This window comes from Theropithecus gelada, chromosome 17, assembly GCF_003255815.1.
Source record: "Theropithecus gelada isolate Dixy chromosome 17, Tgel_1.0, whole genome shotgun sequence".
In the NCBI taxonomy this organism is placed as follows: Eukaryota; Metazoa; Chordata; class Mammalia; order Primates; family Cercopithecidae; genus Theropithecus; species Theropithecus gelada.
Genome location: NC_037685.1, coordinates 47,951,458 through 47,973,830, shown reverse-complemented (window position 1 = coordinate 47,973,830; position 22,373 = coordinate 47,951,458). Strand labels below are relative to the sequence as shown.

General features: G+C 40.0%; 1 protein-coding gene across 3 annotated transcripts in view; it reads right to left on the bottom strand.

Annotated features, from left to right (window-relative positions):
- Positions 1-22,373, bottom strand: part of MYO16 (myosin XVI) — a 702,327-nt gene that overhangs the window by 97,960 nt on the left and 581,994 nt on the right. For all 3 annotated transcript variants that reach the window (XM_025364355.1, XM_025364354.1, XM_025364353.1), the window contains exon 28: positions 12,407-12,509. In XM_025364355.1, the coding sequence (XP_025220140.1) occupies positions 12,407-12,509 (103 nt within the window). The remainder of the gene's footprint in view (positions 1-12,406; positions 12,510-22,373) is intronic.

Genomic DNA, 22,373 nt, shown 5'->3' with positions numbered 1-22,373 from the left:
AAACTATATTCAGAGTGATCTTTCTAAACATCAATCTCATTATGTTACTTTCTTGTCTAAAATTAGTTAGTGGCCTGTAATGATTTTCAGGATGATGTTCAAATGCCTTTAAAAGGTTTATTAGAGTTTTCTATTGTATCACACTTTTAGTCTCCTCCCTCCCTTCCTCCTCCCTCTATTCCTTCCTTCTTTCCTTCCTTCCTCCTTTCCTTCTTCCCTCTCTCCATCCCTGCCTCCCTCACCTTCTCTCTAAAATTTGTGGTAAGTACACTTAGCCTGATATCTACCGTCTTAACAAAATTTTAAGCATATAATGCAGTGTTGTTAAATAGCGGTGCGATGTTGTATAGTAGGCTTCTAGAACTTATTCAATACATTCAAGCTTACTTATTCTCCAGCTATATCATATTGCTTTCTGATCCAAAGTGGGAATTCATTTTTCTCCTGTTTGGTGTGTACCTTATAATAATAAATCAATTACAATAGTACATCCATGTCACTAATGTACCTTGTATACATCTCTACAGTAGGACTGGAGTCCTGGTTTTCTTCTTATTTATGTACCGTCTGACTATTCAACTTAACTGTGAGATCTTTATAAACTCAGATAATGTTGGAAAAGTATAAAGTTCATAATTCACATGTATTAAGGTGAAGGAAATGAAACTAAATGGACGTGTACAATGGAAAAGGCAGAATTTTAAAAAATGATTTTAATAAGCACTTGCTATAACATAACCTCAGATATTTAAAATTTCATTTGTCTACAAAAATTTAATTATTATTATTATTTTTTTTTTTGCGGAGTTTCACCCAGGCTGGAGTGCAATGGCATGATCTCGGATCACTGCAACCTCCACCTCCCAGGTTCAAGCGATTCTCCTGCCTCAGCCTACTGAGTAGCTGGGATTACAGGCATGCGCCACCATGCCTGGCTAGTTTTGTAATTTTAGTGGAAATGGGGTTTCTCTATGTTGGTCAGGCTGGTCTCGAACTCCTGATCCCAGGTGATCCACCCACCTCGGCCTCCCAAAGTGCTAGGATTACAGACATTAGCCACCGTGCCCGGCCATCAAAAATTAAATCTTAACATTTTCAACTTATTTAAACTATTTGATGTATTTTATTAAAATACACCTAATAGGATTAAAGAAACAAAGATGCTAAGTTTCATATTTCTAGTGCCATCACCTCTGATATAGGATTATTACAGACTAAAATCTAGAATTTAACTCATCATCTCTCCTTTATCTGCTTTTTAATTCACCTTGCACATTGACTTCAATTTATTAGTCTTCTAGAAACTTCAATGATTTTATGTTGCCTATAAAGCCCTCCATAATATGAGCTAATCCTTTTTTATTTCTCTAAAAGAGATGCTATTTACTATTATTTTAGCTTCCTGTACACTCTCCTGAAGCGCAAAACCAATGTGAACCTTCTTTATATATATTGTGCAGGGCCCACAGCATTCTTATGAATGGAGTTTTCACTGAATGACATCATTACTGTCTTTATACATTGTACAGGGCCCATAGCATTCTCATGAATGCAGTTTTCACTGAATGATATCATTACGGTTGTCAGTGTTGGGTTAGATGCTATCCCTTTATTTCTAAGTCTAAAATCATTGGACTATTTTATTAATGTATATTACATTTTAATGAGAAAGGTCTTATTGTGAATGCTAGCTTCTTTTCTGCAATTAAAATGCTGTATTTTCATACAAAATTAATCTTGAAAAATGTTAACCCCCTTGCTCTAAAAACAGCCCTAGTCTAGTAAATACTTTCAGTTTTTTCAAAGGATATGTACTGTCGTAGTTGCATCAAAAGTAGTCACATCTTTCACATATCAGTATTCTGGAAAAATGCCCTAGTATTTTTTAAAGTGCCCAGCAATGTAAATCTGTTCCCAGTTTGTTAAGAATAGCTTTATTGATTGCGATACGAACAACACAATCTTTTCAGTGTTCTGATGTCTGCAGAGTTCTCCCCTCAGATTTGCTTTCCTTCCTGCTGATCTCAGAATGTCATTGTGCTCCTTCACAACCCTGTTCTATTTTTGCTATGCGATACCATTTCTGTGCCTACCAGGTCATCTCTTCCAAGGGAAAGAAATCTCAAAATCCCAACATTTCTACATGTGTGCCATGAACAGGTCTTTACCTATAATTCATTCCTGGATCAATATCATTTCTCATAACACTCAGTTGCATTATATTTATATTTTTCCTGATGATCCTTTTCTCACATTTATTCATCCATCATCCTACCATCTGTCTGCTCTGAACATCCATTCACTCATTAGTTCATTCATTCATTCACCTTCAATCATTCATTCATGTATCCATTCATAAATCAAATGTTGCCAAGCACCTTCTTCATACCAGCAGGGTACAGATGCTGGGACCACAAGGATGAGTGAAATACTGTCTACCTTTTCAACAAGCTCAATAAGGAAACCATTGAACTAAATGCATCCTCTCCAGGCTGAATTCACATTTCCCCCATTTCATTCATTAAATTTCTAAGAATGACCATTACTTTTTCGTGTGTGAATATTTTACTATTAATACCTCCACATTCTACACTTTCATGGTTGCTTTGAAAAGCTACTAAATAGAAAAATTCTAATGTTCAGCCTGGCTCTGAATGTCTGAATGTACTTTTAAATGTTCTCAAAGGATACATTTATATGAAAATACATGTTCTCTTTGTTATAAATAGACTATTCTTGAAGTTTAACTTCAACACAGAAAAGATAATTACAGCCACACACATCTAATAGAGCACTGCATCTTCTGGTGTTTGAAGAAGGTGGTTTGGCTTGAATTACATATAATTATAGTTTAAGAAAAATTAATTATTCTTACCTAGAACAGTATGACCTACACAGCAGGCAGTGATGAATAAAAGCTACTATTTTGAGCTTACTAGTGAATGACTCACTATGTAATTCTATATGTTATTTCATTATGGAAATCATATTGACATGGTCAAGAGTGCTTAAAAAAAAATCACTTTTCCCAAAGAGACATATTGTGAAAAAGCAAACCAAAGCCACACCCAAACAAAGGCAATTAGCTTCAAAAGCACAGAGGAAAGTGTATTTGATAAGTTAACGTATTCAGTCAGAGCACACATTTGATGTTTCTTTTCAAAATGGCCTAAATCATGTCAATAATGGTTTGCCCCATGGGACTGTATGTCATAAATGGCCAAACAGCAGCACAAACATGGTCATGGCCTTTGGCACTCCTTGGGGTATGGGAGCCCTTGTCCTACCGTCGTCTGCCAAATTGATGGCATTTATATATTTTGATGTGTGCTTTTCTTCTAAAACCATGATACCATGTTTTTTTTTTATCCTGCACATCTGATCTTATGTAGTTCATCTTTAGGAATATTGGTAGATATTCAAAAGTTCTGGCATTGGTTTCCTAATTCCCCATATGTCTGTCCTGTGGTGTGCTCATGTTTGCTTTGAGAATCCCATTTAATTTTGTGAATGGTCTTCTGTTTTCAGCCCTAAAGAGCTGAGTCTTTTCCATCATCTAGAGCTCCAAACATATTTTATGGAGCAAGTTCATTTTTAAAAAGAACTTGAGTACATTCCCGATCTACATGAATATTTTGGTTTTAAATGAGATTCCACTCTTCAAGTCAATATAACTTAACGAGCACCTTCACTGTTGCCACAGTGAGGTCCTCTCCCCTCCCATCATGTTCTCGGCTTCCTCCCTTGTCCCATCCATAATGGCTGTCTCTTGCGTGAGTCGCCACATTGGCTTGGGAACTTGTTTCCCGGCTCTGTTCTTGCTCTCTAATAACACTTTTTTTTTTTTTTTTTTTACATTTAAAGCATAAATCAGGTCATGTTCCTACCCTCTCTAAAATTTATCAGTAGCCTGCCTTGAACCTAAAATAGAATGCTGCACTTTGACACACAAGGTACCACTGGTTCTGACCCAGTCAGCTCCAAGCACACCTTCTCCTTGTGGTGATCCTGTCTAGTCGGTGCAACCGGTTCTTGAGAAGAAAAACGTGTTAGCAATTATAAGGCTTCTGGCATATAATAGGTGCTCAGTAAATGCCTATCGAATGACTAAATAATCTTGAAGTTGGGGAAATTTGTATTGACATAGAAGAGATGGAGTTGGATCTCTCAGTAGGCACAGGCACAAACGCCCTTCTTTCAGTAGTTGTTAGGGGCCTCATATTATCCAGCAGGACTGAGCTTTGAAGGTCAGAAACTGTTGTAATAGCAAAGTTATTTTTGCCTCCCCAGAACTAAATTATTTATTAATTCTCTCAATTTTTCTCCTTCGTGGGGCAATAATGAAAACACAAAGGTTGAGAAACACGACTTTGTAGCATCCCTGTCTGCCATTTTCACCTGGTTCTCTCTCCAGCCCTCCTGCTCTCCTGTTGGTTCTTCCAGGAGGTCCTCACCTCAGGAGCTCAGCACACTCACCCTGGGACCCTTGGTCCTGCCTCAGCATGTCCCCAGCTCCTTCTCACCCTTCAGATCTGGGCCTACATGTGACCGTCCCAGAAATTCCCTGCATGGCAACTGCCCTGTTAGGTCAGGAACCCTCTAGTTCACTACTGCAGTGTCCCTTTTGCTCTTTTTGCACCTGGATCCTAATCTGTGATTTATTAGTTTAAAGCTGACTGTTTCTCCCCCAGCAGACTGTAAGCCATCGCAATTGCCTTGCCTAATTTGGGGAACTCACAAGGTGATCAATAAATGCTTGTTGAATCAAGTCAATCAATAAACTTGAAGCAGAGGAAAACAGATGGATTTCTAAGAGATCAAAGTTGGATTAGGCATAGGACAAGTCAGTTTTAATCAGCAATTAGCGCCAGATAGTACCCTAAGATATTACTCTTCATGCATAATGAAGCTGAGTGAAAAAATGTAAACTTACTCTAAAGGCAGAAACTATCACACATGTCACCCAAACTTACTGCAGATACCTTCATATGCAAAGGGAAGATGTGGTCATCGGTAGGAGGTTCATTCATTCAACAAACACAAGTTGTATACACACTATGTGCCACACCCTGTAAGAGATGTCATAGTGAAACACACACATGTACACACACACGCACACACACGCACACGCACGCACATGCACATGTGCACACACACGCGCACGCAAACAAAAATACAAAAGAACATGGTTACATGACACCTGTCCTCAGAAAGTTAAGTGTGGAAAGGGAGAAAGACACATTGAGTAAGGATCAAATACATGCAGGATTTTTAAAAACGAAGTGAATGACGACGCACCAAATATTTTCAGTAGTTATCTTTAGGTAGTTCAATTCTGGTAGACTGTATTTTCTTCCTCAGTTTTTTTTCTATTTTTCAAACTTCTTATCAAGGATACATACTACTTTTATAACAAAAATGTTCCATATATGTATATGGCGTGTGTGTATGCATGTGTTTGGCACAAAAGAAGAAAGGAAATACACACAGACACACACACATATAATATAATATCTATGGTGATTGCCAATAGAATGTACATCGTTTCAAGGTGTACTCTTAGGTTCCTAATGCTTATTATTTTCAACACTTATAATTCCAGAGAAGGAGAAAGGATACAAAAGAAAGAATCATTTTATAGGCTATTTTCTAGCTTGTACTTATAGTTGATTTATGGAGTGCTCCCTGAGTAGTAAAACAAAGGTTATAAACCATTAATTTATCGTACTAATAAGAACCTAGGGCCCTAATACAATTGTCTCATCACAGAGAATGTAAAAAAAGTGGGGGTAGTTAAAACTTTAACAGTTCCTTGCTCTTCTATTTTATTTTCTCTACTGTACTATTGCAGATTAATGAAATAATAAAACCTTCACCCACTGATTTTATGTAATGTTATGGTAAAATGTTAATGGTGCAATTCTTAGTAATATATGAGCAAATCCTTCAAAGATCATAACTTAATTTAACTCGTTTTCAAACTATGACTTATTTCAAACTATTTAGGTAACAAAATCTAGACTATTCCATAAACATTACATTAGAAGACGATGATAAAAAAAAGATTGTGAATTTCTTTGTTCATGAGTAAACACAAATAGGAAAAGTATATCTCATTACAATTTGGAGTATGTTTTTTGTGAGTATCCTTTGTTATTTCTTTAAGAGCCTCTCTCTCTGTCTCTTTCACATCCACGCATGCACACACACAAGAGTAAGTATCGTATCATGCCGGTACTTGGGACGAAGTTGATGTTCTAATTTTGTTTCTTTCTTCCTGTCTGTATAATCTTGAGTAAGCCACCAGAAGGATCTATGTGTCTGACTCCTCATCCTTAAAATCATAGATGATATGTCATCTCTAAGGTTAAGAGCTCAACTTCTCCTTCCACAATTTCCAGTAACAGATATCACAAGTTCCTGCCTCAAAGGAGACACACAGGCCACTCTTCTTTGCCTGCTCACAAAACTTCTTTCACCCCAAAGTTCTCGACATCTGCTTGCACAGTGAAAAGTACCACCGGGAAAGACTTTCTGCACAGAGCCACATCCGTGCAGTCCCCCCTCGACTCTCCGGGTGCTGTGTGTTCCGAAGCAGCACCCCTGGTATCACATGGACCGACTCTGACAGATTTGTTTCTTCATTCGTCATCCCTCCAGATGGCTTTAAAATGAATATAGCATTCAAATAACTACACAGAAGAAATCATCCTATAACCAGTTGATGCATATAAAATGTGTGAAAATCAGATTATACCACTTATTTTTCCACTTAGAATTAGCTTCAAAGGTTTTCATTTTACATAAATGACATAACACGAAAAACAAGCATGTTCCACATGGGCCCAACTGGTGTCCAGTCACTTTTCTGTGGCTTGGAGAAATTCAGGCTAATAGTCTGATTAACCGTACACAGTTCCAGAGGGATCCTTTCCAAGTTACCTTAAGATAGCCCTGAATTTAAAATGCATATATTTAGATAAGTAAAATACCTGAATAATAACAATAATAAAACAAATAGCAGATGGCTAATAACTACTGGCTTAATTTAACTTGTTTTCAAACTATGAGTTAATTCAAACTATTTGGATATTTTTCCATAGTGAAGTAATCCATGAACTCTTGGTTTCATAAAGAAAACTTTTATCTGCTGAGACAGAAAACAGCACTAGAAGTTAGTCATGCAGGTCCTATTCAGATCACTTCAAAACACTTCCATTCCTTTTTGCAAACAAGTTACATAAATCCCACTTTGCAAATAAGGACGTGGCTCTGACTAGTCCACCATGTTTTTAAAATATATCATTTCACTGTAAACATAAGAAGCCACCAACGTGAAAGATTGCCTTCTAGCCACCACTACATCTTGATTTTCCTTTCTTCAAAATCAAACCACATTATGTAAAAGTAGCAATTTTGAGTATGTTAAGGAAACAGCAACATGCATGAGTTTGCCAAAACTTGTGGTGACCAGTTCAAATTATATGAAAGAAGGCACAAGATTCCTTTGAGAAGTACAGGCTAGTGGTATAAAAGACATAACAGAAATTATATATTGGAAAACAAAAATGCTTTGGTGCAAAATGCCGTGTGACTTACAGCTTTTTCACAAATGTTTAAAATAGTTAATTTGACCCTATGCAGTATTCTATGCTGAAATTATATTTACGTAGTAGTTTCAAATTTTAAAAATTATCTGTAACTATAGAAGTAATGCATTAATACATGTATCTTATAAACACAGATATAAAGCTAAAAATCCATTTGATTCTTACTTCATTTCAAAACAATACATTTTAAAAGGTTTTTGTTTTTTGTTTTTTTTTTTTGAGATGGAGTTTCACTCTTGTTGCCCAGGCTGGAGTGCAATGGCGCAATCTCCGCTCACTACAACCTCCACCTCCCAAGTTCAAGCAATTCTTCTGCCTCAGCCTCCCAAGTAGCTGGAAATACAGGTATCACCATGCCTGGCTAATTTTTTTGTATTTTTAGTAGAGACAGGGTTTCACCATGTTGGCCAGGCTGGTCTTGAACTCCTGACCCCAGGTGATCCACTCACCTCAGCCTCCCAAAGTGCTGGGATTACAAGCATCAGCCACTGCGCCCAGCCTAGAAAAGTTCTTACATGTCTTTGAATCCACATCAAGTATACCGTATTGTTTGGTAGTTTCTTATTTACAGAAACTCATTTCTTGGCCCAGCTTCCAGGCACAGAGTGTCTGTCCTGTGTCTTTCTCTGGCTTCTATGCCGGGAATGCAGCAGTAAGCTGCGGACACAAAGCCCTTGGGATGGAGCTCCCATGCTATGGAGGAAAGGTGGTGAACAGCATGTTAAGGATTGCAATCTGAAGCGTAACAGAAGGTCCTAGGCACCATGGAGAGGAACGAAGCAGAGAAGAGGATGAGAAGATGCAGTAGGAAGGTCGAGGATAATGAGAATTTAAAATCTAGTAGCCAGGGAATGCCTCGCTGAGAATTGGCATGTGAGCAAAACTCGGTATACTGGAAATGGTGCAGATCTGCGGAAATAGCCTAATAAACTGTTTTCAAACTGCCTTTGCTCTAGGTGCGAAGGTGCAGCACTGCTCCTTTGACCTGCATTTCTACCAGCACCGCCCATGAGTTGCCCCCACCCCTGTCATTTCCTCTGGATGGCCTGAGTCACATCTAGGTCTTAACTCTCAGAATTATACTCAATATCAAATGCTTCCTGAGACTCTTCACTTGATTACAGTTCTTCTCCTTCTCTATCTTCTTCTTTCCTTACTCCTCCTTTTCTCCTTTTCCTTCTCGTCTTGCTTCCAAGATGTAGTTGGGAATGAGGGTGCAAATGCATTGTGCTATTTCAGGGTCAGTTTGGCTGACAGTTTGGGTAGAAAAGGATTCTGATCAGAGTCACCCTGTAATGGGAAGTAGTCCGCTTGTTTTTCCTTCATTTGCTGGGCGAATTTTAAACATAAAAAAGGCACTATGTACAAGGCAAAGGCTGCTCAGACGAATAAAGGGTATGAGTGTCTTTGATCAGAGCTCGCACTGTGACGCATAACCTATCCCTTTCAAGTCCTGTAATATGAGCAAAATGACTTCAGATAGTTACATTAAAAGATATAGATCGAGTTAAATGCAGTGGAAAGAACATGACATAGTAAAAGCTAGACGTGGTCTCAGCAAAGTGGTGCTCCCACTGAAACTGAATATTAACTGCACCTAATATTTTGATCAGTACACTGATCTCTAACTAAGACAAGGGCTCTCTGTGAGGTTCAATTTCCTCAAATCTAAAATAAGGTCACTCCTGTACACACTGTCTACTTTCCTTTTATGCACAGATTTTTTTATTAGGCTCTAATAAAATAAAATAAAAACTATGAATAGTTGTAATATACTCTGTAGATGACAGGAATTATTACCTATTAAATATTAAAAATTCCAGTACAGACTACAAACCTGTGACTACTTAAAGCATGAAAAGCAGACACAGGTGTATAGATCGGCGTACAAAATAGTACTGAAGATATGACATCTTTATCCTCATCTGAAACAGAAGGAAATCAAATGTGCACCAAGGCTTACTGAATTGCTACAATGTTGGAGAGTATAAGAATTCCAGAGTTACAATCTCATATTGATGATTCAAGGCTTTCCTTCTACAGGGTCTGATTAAAGTTAAAAAGAGAAGACAGAACCTGCCAGATCTCCAAGACCCATTAGAATGACAATGAAATTACTATGTTCAGTTAAAAGAAATGAATTTCTAGCTAACACTGTATACAAGTTAACGCAGCAAAATGTAATTCTAATCTCTTGGGTCCTCCAGCACTGCTTTTAAAAATATGGAAAAGAATAACCATTCATTTAATGCTAACCACTCAGGACTAAAGGATGAACTGACTGGTTAATGAAAACACACATTGTAACTCTCAGCAATTTGGAAACAATGCTACAGATACACTAACCATCAGATGCAACCTTGTTGTCCCTGTAGCCTAACAGCTTCTGATTTAATTGCTGTGTCAATTAAAAACAGAATAGACTAGGAGGAATTCTTCCTGTAACTAGCAATGCATTTCAAACAAATGCTTTGCTTTTGCAACTGAGGAGTCTAACTTTCCAGGTTAGGAATGAGTGTTTTTTGTTTTGTTTTATTTACTTTTTTTTTAACAAAAGCTTTTTTTCCTTTGTCAGACCAATATAAAAGTGAAGTATGAATAAGCTTCATTTCTGTGAAGTTGATTATTTGTCTGGTAGTACAAAGTACATCATAGGTTACATCTTGAAGAAGCTGAAGAAACACTGTTTTTTCTGACTAGACAACAGGGAACTCATAAGTAAATATGCTCAGTGAATAAGCACATTTATTTCTCTTTCCTTTTAATTTTTTTTGTCTTGTATTTTCAGCTTCTTTTCAGGCAGGCGAAAAGTGTGGAGAAAATAGTGCCATGAAATGGGATCCCTTTCCCATTTAAAAAAATGTTAATACTCTCATTGAAAGTCCTAATGCATGTTTCAATTTAATGCTATCCTCGGCTGCAATTTCAAGTATCCTAGCAAAAGCAGCGATACAGAAGAAATGATGGCTGGCAGGGTGTACTGATTTGTCTTCCAGTCTCCTCTCATATTTGGCCAGTACTTTACAGTGGTCTATCAGAGGGATCACTGCTCAGGTATTGTGGTTACTTCCAATCACTCTCTTAGTGAAAGAATTATTCCAGATTCCCTTGCTTCCTTCTACAAATAAAAATTCTCCCTCTCCCTTTCCCTCATACACACACATCTATCTCACAGATACACACACACACACACACACACATACACATATATATGTATATCATTATCTGTAAGTATTCTTTAAAAGCAAAAGAATACAATAAGAATACCTTAGTGGTACATCATCGGTGGACTACTACTATAAAATTACTTATTCAAAATCTCAGCAGTGATTTCGTTGAACTGACTTCAGTTACCTATAGACCGAATAAACGCTGATATATGTGAATCCCACCCCTATGTCACTGACTCTGGAGGGGTTGGCGGACATCACTTCTGGTTAGTAATTCCTCCTTCTTCCTCCTTCCCTTTTTACCCAATCTTTTGGCACTGATGTGCATCACTGACAACTTCAGACTGAGTAAGCTTCCTCCTTCAGATTGTTATTTAAAGTTCAAATTTCATTATTAGTTAAAAAAAAAAGAAAAGAAAAGAAAAGGAAAAAAGATAACAAAGAAAAAGATTGGGTGGCACAGACAATTAAATCATTACTCATCAATGCCAAAATTCTAGGTTCTTTGTTCTTTGTCATAGACAGATGAGTGTGCGAGTGTCAATCCAGTCTTTCCTCCCTGTTTTACTTAGACTGGGCCACTTTTGGACCTATTCAGCAATTCTGAATCATGAGCTCATGTCATTTCTAAAGCCAAGTCCTCATCCTTTGACTCATCAATTATCATGTATTTTTACTCATAAATATTCTCCCTATCACTTTTTAAAGATGCAAATTATGTCTACTTTCCAGTCATCGTCATGTTTTTACCAAAGCTTTTAGCTACCGTTGTTTCTGCCACCTACGCACTTTTGGTGGTTTTACAGCAAGAAACTTCCAAATAATTCCTGGTGTCATGGACTGCGTGGTTTCCCATTGCTGCTCTAATCTGCTCTTCTCACTTCAAACCTCTTCTTCCTAAAATGAGTCAAGGATGGACTCTGATGTTGTTGAACGTATTTAACAAAATCTGGAACCATCTTCTCCTGTTTCTGGTGAACATTTGCCTGTAATTTTGTCTCAGGTTATTTTCTTTTTCTGCAAGTCTAGCTGTAGCTTTCACTGGCCCCTAGGTTCTACCATCAAATCGATCACAGACTATAATAAAGTGTGTCCAATTATGAGGCTTTTGCCAACAAATGAGGTTCAAAGGATAGTGACATTTTCACTGTAAGGCAGGTAAGAAGCAGGGCAACGAGAAACAGAAGAAAGGGGAGCTGAGTGAGACTTGAACGAGCTACGGAAGTCTAGGTCAAACATGCACTTGTGAGAGACCAACTCTGCACACAGAAATCAACCTTAGTTCTTCAATTTTGGCTCCTCTGACTCCTGCTACGGGTAAATACGACAAAATGCTTTAGTGACAAGGTATGAATCTGGCACATGGGCAAACAGAATGGGGCTCATGAGCTTCTGTCATGGTTGTAAAGGGAGCCTCTTAGATTTCCTCATGTTGGCTGCAAGATGTTAAAATCAGCAAGTCATAAAGAATGACAAATTTCCAGGGAATACACTGAATGTCACGCCTTGCCAAACACATCAAAGGAATTTGGTTTTGCCAGGAAGACTCTGGTGGCTCCCTGCAATGACTCAGCTCATTTATTTAAAATCCTAAAGTGGCATTTTCATAGCTTGTAGGTCACCGACCTGCCAGCCTTGTAATTTACACTGCTGGAGAACAAGCCGACATCGCTCTGCAGCCGAATGTTCCTTCTTCTCACGCAGGAACGTATCAGCCAGCGGCTTATACCTGTGAAAAGCAGCAGAGACAGAAAGCAGTGACTGCATTTGCCAAGCACATAATCACATTCAACAGGGCTGTCTTTGTTACATCGTTTCCCAAGTTTCCCCGTCTTTCTTTATCCCAGGAATACCCAAATTCCTGTTCACTGTGCATTTACTAGGGAACTGGAAATAATCCTTATCTTTTACAAGGGAAATCATTTTTACAATGCATCAGATATATTTTTCAGTCCTCTAATATATGTTTAGCACTGTCATGGAGCAATTCAAACCATTTAACCAAAGGAAATTTGAAGGGAATGAAAATATGAAAATTAATCCAGTAGCCATTTTTAAACATTTGGCATGCTCCTTAAAAATACATCCTTTAAGAAATTTAAGCATTCTTTATGGCCACTTAAGAGTGAATTCAGATGTAACTAGAGTCTATAATAATGGAATACCAAAATGTTCATTCAGAATACTTATTTGAGAGATAGAATCACTTCTTCCCCATATATTAGATATTGAATGTTGAAAATATTCTGGGACATTTTTATTTTGCAAAACATCAGTGGCCAGTTGACTTCCATTCCTTAGCTGAAATTCATGGCAATATAATAGTTTCCTACAGGTTTTTCAAAAATGACTTTTAAAATTATATCGCCCACTTTAAAAAATCCATGTAAAATTCCCTTTGCACTTACAGTGGTTAACCTGAGATACAGGCAAGGCTACAATGGAGGAGGAGGAAGAGGAGAAAACCAAAAAGGAAATGAGCTAAGGTACATGCAGTTGCATCCTGTTGCCTTCTGTGTTTATGATTCTCATGTTGGGCTGTTCTGCAAGCTGAAGGAAACGCAATGCCAAAGCTGAAGTCATCAGTTTTCTGTTATTTTCTGTGTAATACCTTAGTGCTTCATCTAAAGTTCACTGCAGTAAATTTGGGATTTGCTAAAATGAGTTTATTCCGTTTCCTTAGTGCAATTAAGGGAGGGAGTGTTTTGCCTACACATCTTTATTTACTTGCTTTCCTTGGAGAAAGCAGTGGGAGTATGGGACATATCCCATGGACAGCCACACAGGAATCACACGCGTGTCTTATTTCGGCAGGTACTGTGGGTAAACAAGGGCTCACATGTGTGGCAGTACAGTCTGGAGTGTAACACAGGCTGGGAAACACACCTGCCATGGACAGAACGTATATCAAAATCCCTGCATTCAAATCCTAACCCCCAATATGATGGTAATAAGAGGTGGGGCCTTTGACAGGTGATTGAGTCAGGAGGGTGGAGCTTTCATGAATGGGATTAGTGCACTTAGAGAAGGCTGAAGAGAACAGGCTTGTTCCTTCCTATAAGGTCAGTGTAAATGCAATTGTGGTTTTCACATTGTTGAAATTTGCCATTTGATATTGGAATACATTCTTAAATAAATGTGGTTATGTTATACATCATGTTAGTGTGCATTTCTTGCTTTATGTTTTTTGCTAATGACTTATTACTTGCTGTTTATTTTATATTTATTTTAGACTATGAGAATAATGTTAGATAAAAAGCAAATTTCCGGGTGTGGTGGCAGGAGCCTGTAGTCCCAGCTACTCGGGAGGCAGAGGCAGGAGAATGGCATGAACCGAGGAGGCAGAGCTTGCAGTGAGCCGAGATGGCACCACTGCACTCCAGCCTGGGCAACAGAGCAGACTCCGTCTCAAAAACAAAAAGCGAATTCGAGCGATTTTCTTATTTAGGTTCAAAATGGGTCATAAAAGAGTGGAGACAACTCACAACATCAACAACGCATTTGGCCCAGGAGCTGCTAACGAACATACAGTGCAGTGTGGTTCAAGAAGTTTTGCTAAAGAGATGAGAGCCTTGAAGATGAGGAGTGTAGTGGCTGGCCATTGGAAGCTGACAATGACCAACTGAGAGCAATCCTCGAAGCTGATCGTCTTACAACTACATGAGAAGTTGCCAAAGAACTCAAGGTCGAACATTCTAAGGTTGTTTGGCATTTGAAGCAAATTGGAAAGGTGAAAAAGCTCGATAAGTGGGTGACTCATGAGCTAACTGAGAATAAAAAAAAATGTTGTTTCCAAGTACTCTTATTCTATGTAACAACCATGAACCGTTTCTTGATCAGATTATGATGCACGACGAAAGTGGATTTTATATGACAACCAGCGATGACCAGCTCAGTGGCTGGACCAAGAAGAAGCTCCAAAGCACTTCCTAAAGCCAAACTTGCACAGAAAAAGAGGTTATGTCACTGTCTGGTGGTCTGCTGCTGGTCTGATCCACTAGAGCTTTCTGAATCCCAGAGAAACCATTACATCTGAGAAGTGTGCTCAGCAAATAGATGAGATGCACCGAAAACTGCAACGCCTGCAGCTGGCATAGGTCAATAGGAAGGGCCCAATTCTTCTCCACCACAGCGCCTGGCTGCACGTCACACAATCAAAAGTGGAAAGACGGGCTACTAAGTTTTGCCTCATCCACCATATTCACCTGACCTCTCGCCAACCATCAACCACTTCTTCAAGCATCTCAACAACTTTTCGTAGGGAAAATGCTTCTGCAAGTGGCGGGATGCAGAAAATGCTATCCAAGAGTTTGTCGATTCTCAAAGCACAGAATTTTAAGCTACAGGGATAAACAAAACTTACTTCGCATTGGCAAAAATGTGTTGATTGTAATGGTTCCTATTTTGATTAATAAAGATGTGTTTGAGTCTAGTTATAATGACTTAATGTTCACGGCCCGAAGCTGCAATTACTTTTGCACTAACCTAACACCATGTGAGAACACCGTTCATAGAGAGAACAAGAAGGCTCTCTCTCCAAACCAGGAAGCGAGCTTCCACTGAATACTGAATTTGCCGACAACTTGATCTTGGATTTCCCACCCTCCAGGACTATGAGCACTTTCTGTTGCTCAGGAGCCACCATAGTCTATGATAATTTGGGACAGCAGCTTGAACTGACCAAGACAGTACCCAGTTACCTTCTCAGCTGGAGACATTTCTTATTTCCTTTCTTAAATCTTCAGCATTCTCACTGAAAAGTCAGTGTATGACTTTTCCGGGACTGAGAATCCTCATAATCTTGCTAGCCATAAACCAGAATGAATTTATCAGTATCAGCAACCACCCTTCCTTCTCATAGATGGATTTTTGCTCACGTATCAAACTTAGTGCATAGGAAAGCATAAAAACAAAAAATGGCAAGTAACAGAGATTGAGACTGAAGTAACTGAGACTGAAATTGCAGTGCCAGAGGCAAGGATATGAAAAAGGTGGCTCATTATTTTGCTCACACTAAACGGACTACAGTGATTTGTTGATGGATGAAGTACTCAGGAATTGTTTTGCTTTTGATGGGTGACAAGAATGTGATTTCTTACATGCCATGTACTAAAGTTGGTAGCTGTGTGTTTTATTTTACTTTATTAATTTTTATTGGGGTTTCTGCAGAAGAAGAAAGGGAATTTCCCCTGTACAACAGGGCAGGGCAAATGGGTATGACGTGGGATATGTAGAGGGTTGGGAAACAGGAGTAAGCTGTGCAAAGGGCAGTGAATGTGGACCACCCAGGAGGCTATGGGCATCCCCTAATGATTCTCTCACATGCTATCAGTACCTCTTTTTTTTTTTTTTTTTTTTTTTTGCAGAGTTTCATTCTTGTCATGCAGGCTGGAGTGCAATGGTGCTATCTCTGCTCACTGCAACCTTCACCTCCTGGGTTCAAGCGATTGTCCTGCCTCAGCCTCCCAAGTAGCTGAGATTAAAGCACCCGCCACCACGCCGGACTAATTTTTGTATTTTTAGTAGAGACAGGGTTTCACCATGTTGGCCAGGCTGGTCTCGAACTGCTGACCTCAGGTGATCCACCCGCCTTGGCCTCTCAAAGTGCTGGTATTACAGGTGTGAGCCACTGTGCCCAGCTGACATTAGTACCTCTTATGAGCAAACATGGGTTAGGTTTGATAATGTCTGAGTGGTTAAAAGGCGACAAGTGATATAATTGTACAGTGTGTTCAAATAGGAAAGAAACTGAATTGGGAATCTGAAAACTGAGATTTAGGTTCCCACTTTGTAACCAGTTTGCTATAATGCCCTTGGCAAGTCACCTAACAAGCAACGCTCTGCCCTCCCTCAGAACTGTCTGTTTGCATTTCTCCAGACGAGACATAAATTCTATTCTGTGTTACAAACTCTGACCTCTCCTCAAAGTTTGTGAGTTCACCCAGAGTGAGGGGATATCTTTGTACATTTTATGGTGTCTCCTAGCTTGCCTTTGAATGTAGCAAGTTTAAATAAATGATAGTCAAGACATGGGGCTGTGGAGCAGGAGATGGTAAGTTGCATTTCTTGAACCCTGAATGAATGCAAAGGGCTTTTCATATCACCTCACATCCTCCTCACAGATGCAGGCCTGGATGACAATCATCTTTAGATAGTGAGACAGATAATGGTTGTAGGCATTCATTCACTTACCCAAGTTCACAGGGATGCTGTTATGGGCTGAACTGTGTCCCCCCATGCAAGATAAGTGAACGTGATGTTTAGGGTCTTTGTAGAGTATTCAAGTTAAGACGAGATCATTAGGGTGGGGCCTAATCCAATATGACTCATATCCTGAAAAGAAGAGGGAAACGCCATGGGAGACGCACAGCAGAGGGCCACATGATGCATGCAGAGGTGTCAGTGACACAGCTGCAATCAGGGAACACTGAGGATCTATGGCCGCCACCAGAGACCAGGAAGAGGCCAGGGCAGATGCCACCCAGACTTTCAGAGGAAGCCCTGCTGACAACTCAGTGTTGAACTTCTCACTTCCAGAGCTGGATGAGGAAAGGTCTATTGCTTTAAGCCATGGAGTTTGTGGTACCTGCTTACGGCAGCACTGGGAAGCTGATACAGATGAGGAAAGTGGCTGAGCTGAAATTGAACCCAGGACAATCTAACTCCAGGGCCAAGCTCTTCACCACCATTGCTACAGTTTTGATGACAACTAACAAGTCCTAACCCCGAATGGTTCTAGAGTGGAAAAGGATAAGATTTATCCTTAAAAATTGAAAAAGTAAAACTTAATAGTAACCACCATGATATTGGACATGTAGGAATAAGAAGTCTTGGTTTGTGGCTGGGTGCGGTGGCTCACGCCTGTAATCCCAGCACTTTGGGAGGCCGAGGCAGGTGGATCACAAGGTCAGGAGATCGAGACCATCCTGGCTAACACAGTGAAACCCTGTCTCCACTAAAAATACAAAAATTAGCTGGGCGTGGTGGCGGGCGCCTGTAGTCCCAGCTACTCGGGAGGCTGAGGCAGGAGAATGGCGTGAACCTGGGAGATGGAGCTTGCAGTGAGCCGAGATCGTGTCACTGCTCTCCAGCCTGGGCAACAGAGCGAGAGTCTGTCTCAAAAAAAAAAAAAAAAAAAAAAAAAAAAGAAGTCTTCGTTTGCTGGCCTTCAGTGCCTGGAGGCTCTTTAACAGTGAACTCATTCATGCCCTCAGGAAAGCCATGTGTTTCTAACATTTAGCCAGAGTAATACACTGAAATGAAATCACTCTTTTTTTTATTCTCTCTCATAATTCTCTCATTCTGGAACTTTGTTAATTATAACCAAGAATTTAATTGATATAATTCAAGCATCTGAATATAGTATTAACAAGTCAGAATGAAAAATAATGCACCTGATGCTTTTTTTCTCATTTTATATTGTTCTTTTGACACTTAAAATGGTATAATTCTGACGTGTCAACTAAAGAAAAAGATCACCTGAGACAGGATGAGATACTCTATGTAAAACATCTTGTCTTTTGGAATGTGAGTGTTTTCTATAGGTGGTGTCACCGGATAGAAAAACAGGGTCACATTCCATTCCTGAGTTAAAACACATTCCCCCAGTAACTTTGTTCTGAGGCCATACGGTTCACGAGCCTGGAGCAGGACGTTAGTCCTGAGCACAGGAGCAGCTGGAGAGGGACTTATCTACTCTCACTCCCCACGCTGTCCCAGCATCTGTCATCCAAGACAGACAGGTCACCTCAATCCACTAAAGACACCTATATTTAGGCTTCACTTCCTCTGTGTCTGAGGCAAACCAATGGACTGTAAAAAGTAAACATGAACCTTTCCAGCCAGCCTGCTCTTCCTGCCTTATCCTGGTTTGGGATGAGGGGAACAACTGTTACCTAGTTTCATATTTGGAATCGGAGTTTGTGGTTCACTTGCTCAGGATCAATCAATCAATTCACCAGCACTGACTGAGCACCAAGTCTGTGCTGGGGATGCTCCCAGGTGCTGGGATCTAGCAGGGAATAAGCAGCCAAAGCCCTTTATGGTAGTAGGGGTAGAATTAAAAAGTAACCTTGGAACCAACCCAAATGCCCATCAATGACAGACTGGATAAAGAAAATGTGGCACATATACACGATGGAATACTATGCAGCCATAACAAAAGGATGAGTTCATGTCCTTTGCAGGGACATGGACGAAGCTGGAAACTATCATTCTCAGCAAACTAACACAGGGACAGAAAACCAAACATCGCATGTTCTCACTCATAAGTAGGAGCTGAACAATGAGAACACACTGGGGCCTGTCGGGGGGTGGGGGGCTAGGGGAGGGATAGCATTAGGAGAAATACCTAATGTAGATGACAGGTTGATGGGTGCAGCAAACCACCATGGCACGTGTATACCTATGTAACAAACCTGCACGTTCTGCACATGTATCCCAGAACTTAAAGTATAATAATAATAAAGAAAAGTAAATAAGGGCCGGGCACAGTGGCTCATGCCTGTTGTCCCAGCACCTTGGGAGGCTAAGGCAGGAGGATGGCTTGAGGCCAAGAGTATGAGACCAATCTGAGGAACACAGCAAGACCCCATCTCTACAAAAAATTTTAAAAATTAAGCAGACATGGTGGTGCAAACCTTTAGTGACAGCTACTCAGGAGGCTGAGGCAGGACGGACTGAGCCCAGGAAGTTGAGGTTGCAGTGAGCTATGATCACACCATTGCACTCCAGCCTGGATGACAGAGACCCCAACCCTTAAACAAATAAAGTAAATAAGGAAGTGTGTCAAATCCAATGAGAGATGTGGAGAAAGATAAAGCAGGAAGGCTTTCCCTGTGAGCAGATGCCTGACAATGAGGGAGGCAGCTGTGGCTTCTCTAGGGGACTGTAGTCCTGGCGGAGTGGGGGTGGTGCATGGCCGCTCTGGGAATATTGAGGAGTCGAGTGTGGCTGCAGAAGAGGAAGGGAGAGGAGAGCTGTAGGAGATGAGTTTAGAAAGGTCAGTGTAATGGGGTAAGGATCAGAATCCTGCAGGTGACCATCAGGACCTCGGCTCAGACTCCGATTCCCGGGTGTGAGGTTTCAGCACACTCTGTTCCTCGACTTTGAAGAAAAGCATCATCGATACTGTGAGGCTGAGTGGGCCTGGAGAGGGGCAGGAAAGAGCCAGGGCCGCCATCTGGAGGCCCTTCCTATAGTCCAGGTGAGAGGCATTGGTCCAAGGCAATGGCGACAGAAGTGGTAAAAACGTGCTGGGCTCTCTGTGTATTTGGGTAGCCCCAGCAGGATTTTCTGGTGAATGGATCAACGTGGCTATGACAGGAAGAGAGGATGATATCAAGGTTTTTGACCTAATAAACTGGAGGCTGTGGCTGACGTTTCCCGCAGTGTAGTAGACAGGGAAGAGCATTTATTCTCCAGACTAATGTTATTTAACAGGAGGGAAATACTGCGACTGAGGAGAAGCGAAAAGGAGAAATTTGGGTGGAGCTCCGTAAGGAGACATTGACCAAACATCAGCCAGTCCCCCACACTAGATTTATTACCTTCCTGGTTGCCAATGACTCATCTGTGGCTGGTTTCTTTACTGCCATACACCTCTGACTGGACAAGGCAGTACTGAGCATTCGGGAAACGGATGCAGCTTCCGTGATGGTGCAGAATGCTCATGACCTCATGGGGTTCCAACCTCAAGTTGTGTTATGTTAGACGCTCCATTTGCCCCACTTTTCTTTTTCTTTTTTTTTTTTTTTTTTTGAGGCGGAGTCTCGCTCTGTCGCCCAGGCTGGAGTGCAGTGGCCGGATCTCAGCTCACTGCAAGCTCCGCCTCCTGGGTTTACGCCATTCTCCTGCCTCAGCCTCCCGAGTAGCTGGGACTACAGGCGCCCGCCACCTCGCCCGGCTAGTTTTTTTTTTGTATTTTTAGTAGAGACGGGGTTTCACCGTGTTAGCCAGGATGGTCTTGATCTCCTGACCTCGTGATCCGCCCGTCTCGGCCTCCCAAAGTGCTGGGATTACAGGCTTGAGCCACCGCGCCCGGCCCATTTGCCCCACTTTTCTTGTGATGGGTTTCTGACCACTTTCAACTTCCCCTTCTTCTTGTCAGTCTGCATCCTAAGTTGCCAGTGTATACTAAGTGTGGGGTTTCAAAAAAGTTCTATCATAGTTAAATGAAAATTTATCTAACATGAGCCTTATTCATCAAGTACATTCTCAACATCAAGCATAAAAACATGCTTCCATACATTCACGTATTGTGACTATAACACTAAAAAAACAAAAAACAAAAAACATAGTATCTTACAAAATTGTAAGTGAAAGAGCCATATCATAGATTGCCTTCATTTTGGAGTCTACATTTTTACAAGGACAGGCTGAAATTGAAAAGGCAGAGAAGATCTAACCAGTAAAAGGTGTAAAGAACTCAAGGAAAGTGATGAAATAGTGTTTCTCTCTTCAAAAGTGATTGTTCCTTCCAGTATAAAGGGGAACTTTGATATCCTGTGTATCACGGACCTAGAGATAAAAATAGCTTATGCAGTCACCACAGGATTCAGATTAAACATGATGACTTCTTTTTTTTAACTTTTATTTTAGATTTGGGGGTACATGTAAAGGTTTGTTACATAGGTAAACATGTGTCATGGGGTTTGTTGTACATATTATTTCATCACCCAGCTATTAACCCCAGTACCCAATAGTCATCTCTTCTGTTCCTCTCCCTCTCCCTTCCCTCCTCCCTTAAGTAGGCCTCAGTGTCTGTGGTTCCCTTCTCTGTGTTCATGAGTTCTTATCATTTAACTACTACTTCTAAGTGAGAACATGCAGTATTTGGTTTTCTGTTCCTCTGTTGGTTTGCTAAGGATAATGGCTCCCAGCTCCATCCATGTTCCACAAATGACATTATCTCATTCTTTTTTATGGCTGCATAGTATTCCATGGTATATATGTACCACATTTTCTTTATTCAATCTCTCACTGATGGGCATTTAGGTTGATTTTAAAACACAGTGAATTTTAATTGACTACTTAAAAAAAGACTATCAGGAAGTAGGAGAATCATTTTCTTAGAAAATATAATGTATGTTTATCAAGCTAATGTTTATTAACCTCAGATGCAGTTTCTCTGAAAATGTCTCTGTTAAATACTGGTTTTACCACTTCATTCTTAAGGAAAATTTTGTTATGAAAGTAAAACTTATGTTGTTTCAGTCTGAAACTCCTTAGAAATTTAATTCTATTTGAGAAGTATTTATTGAACACTTACTATGAGCAATATATTCTGCCAAGAAATGCCAAGATCACTAGGCTGTGTAAAGCAATGTTCTAATTTTACTGCACATGGTCAAATATAAAGCAAGACTTTTTTGGACCAAAATTATACCTCAGAAAAGATGTGGTTTTCTTATTTCAAGAAATTATACTATTTATCTTATTATGGTTATATTCCAATTACTTTATTGTGAAAAATAAAATACTATTTGGAGAGAACCATTAACCTCTTGCTCTTCTAGAAAGACTGAATAATCAATAAAAAGAGAAAAACTGAAGGAGAAAAATCGAATGTCGTAGGAGCTACCTATTGGAGGGT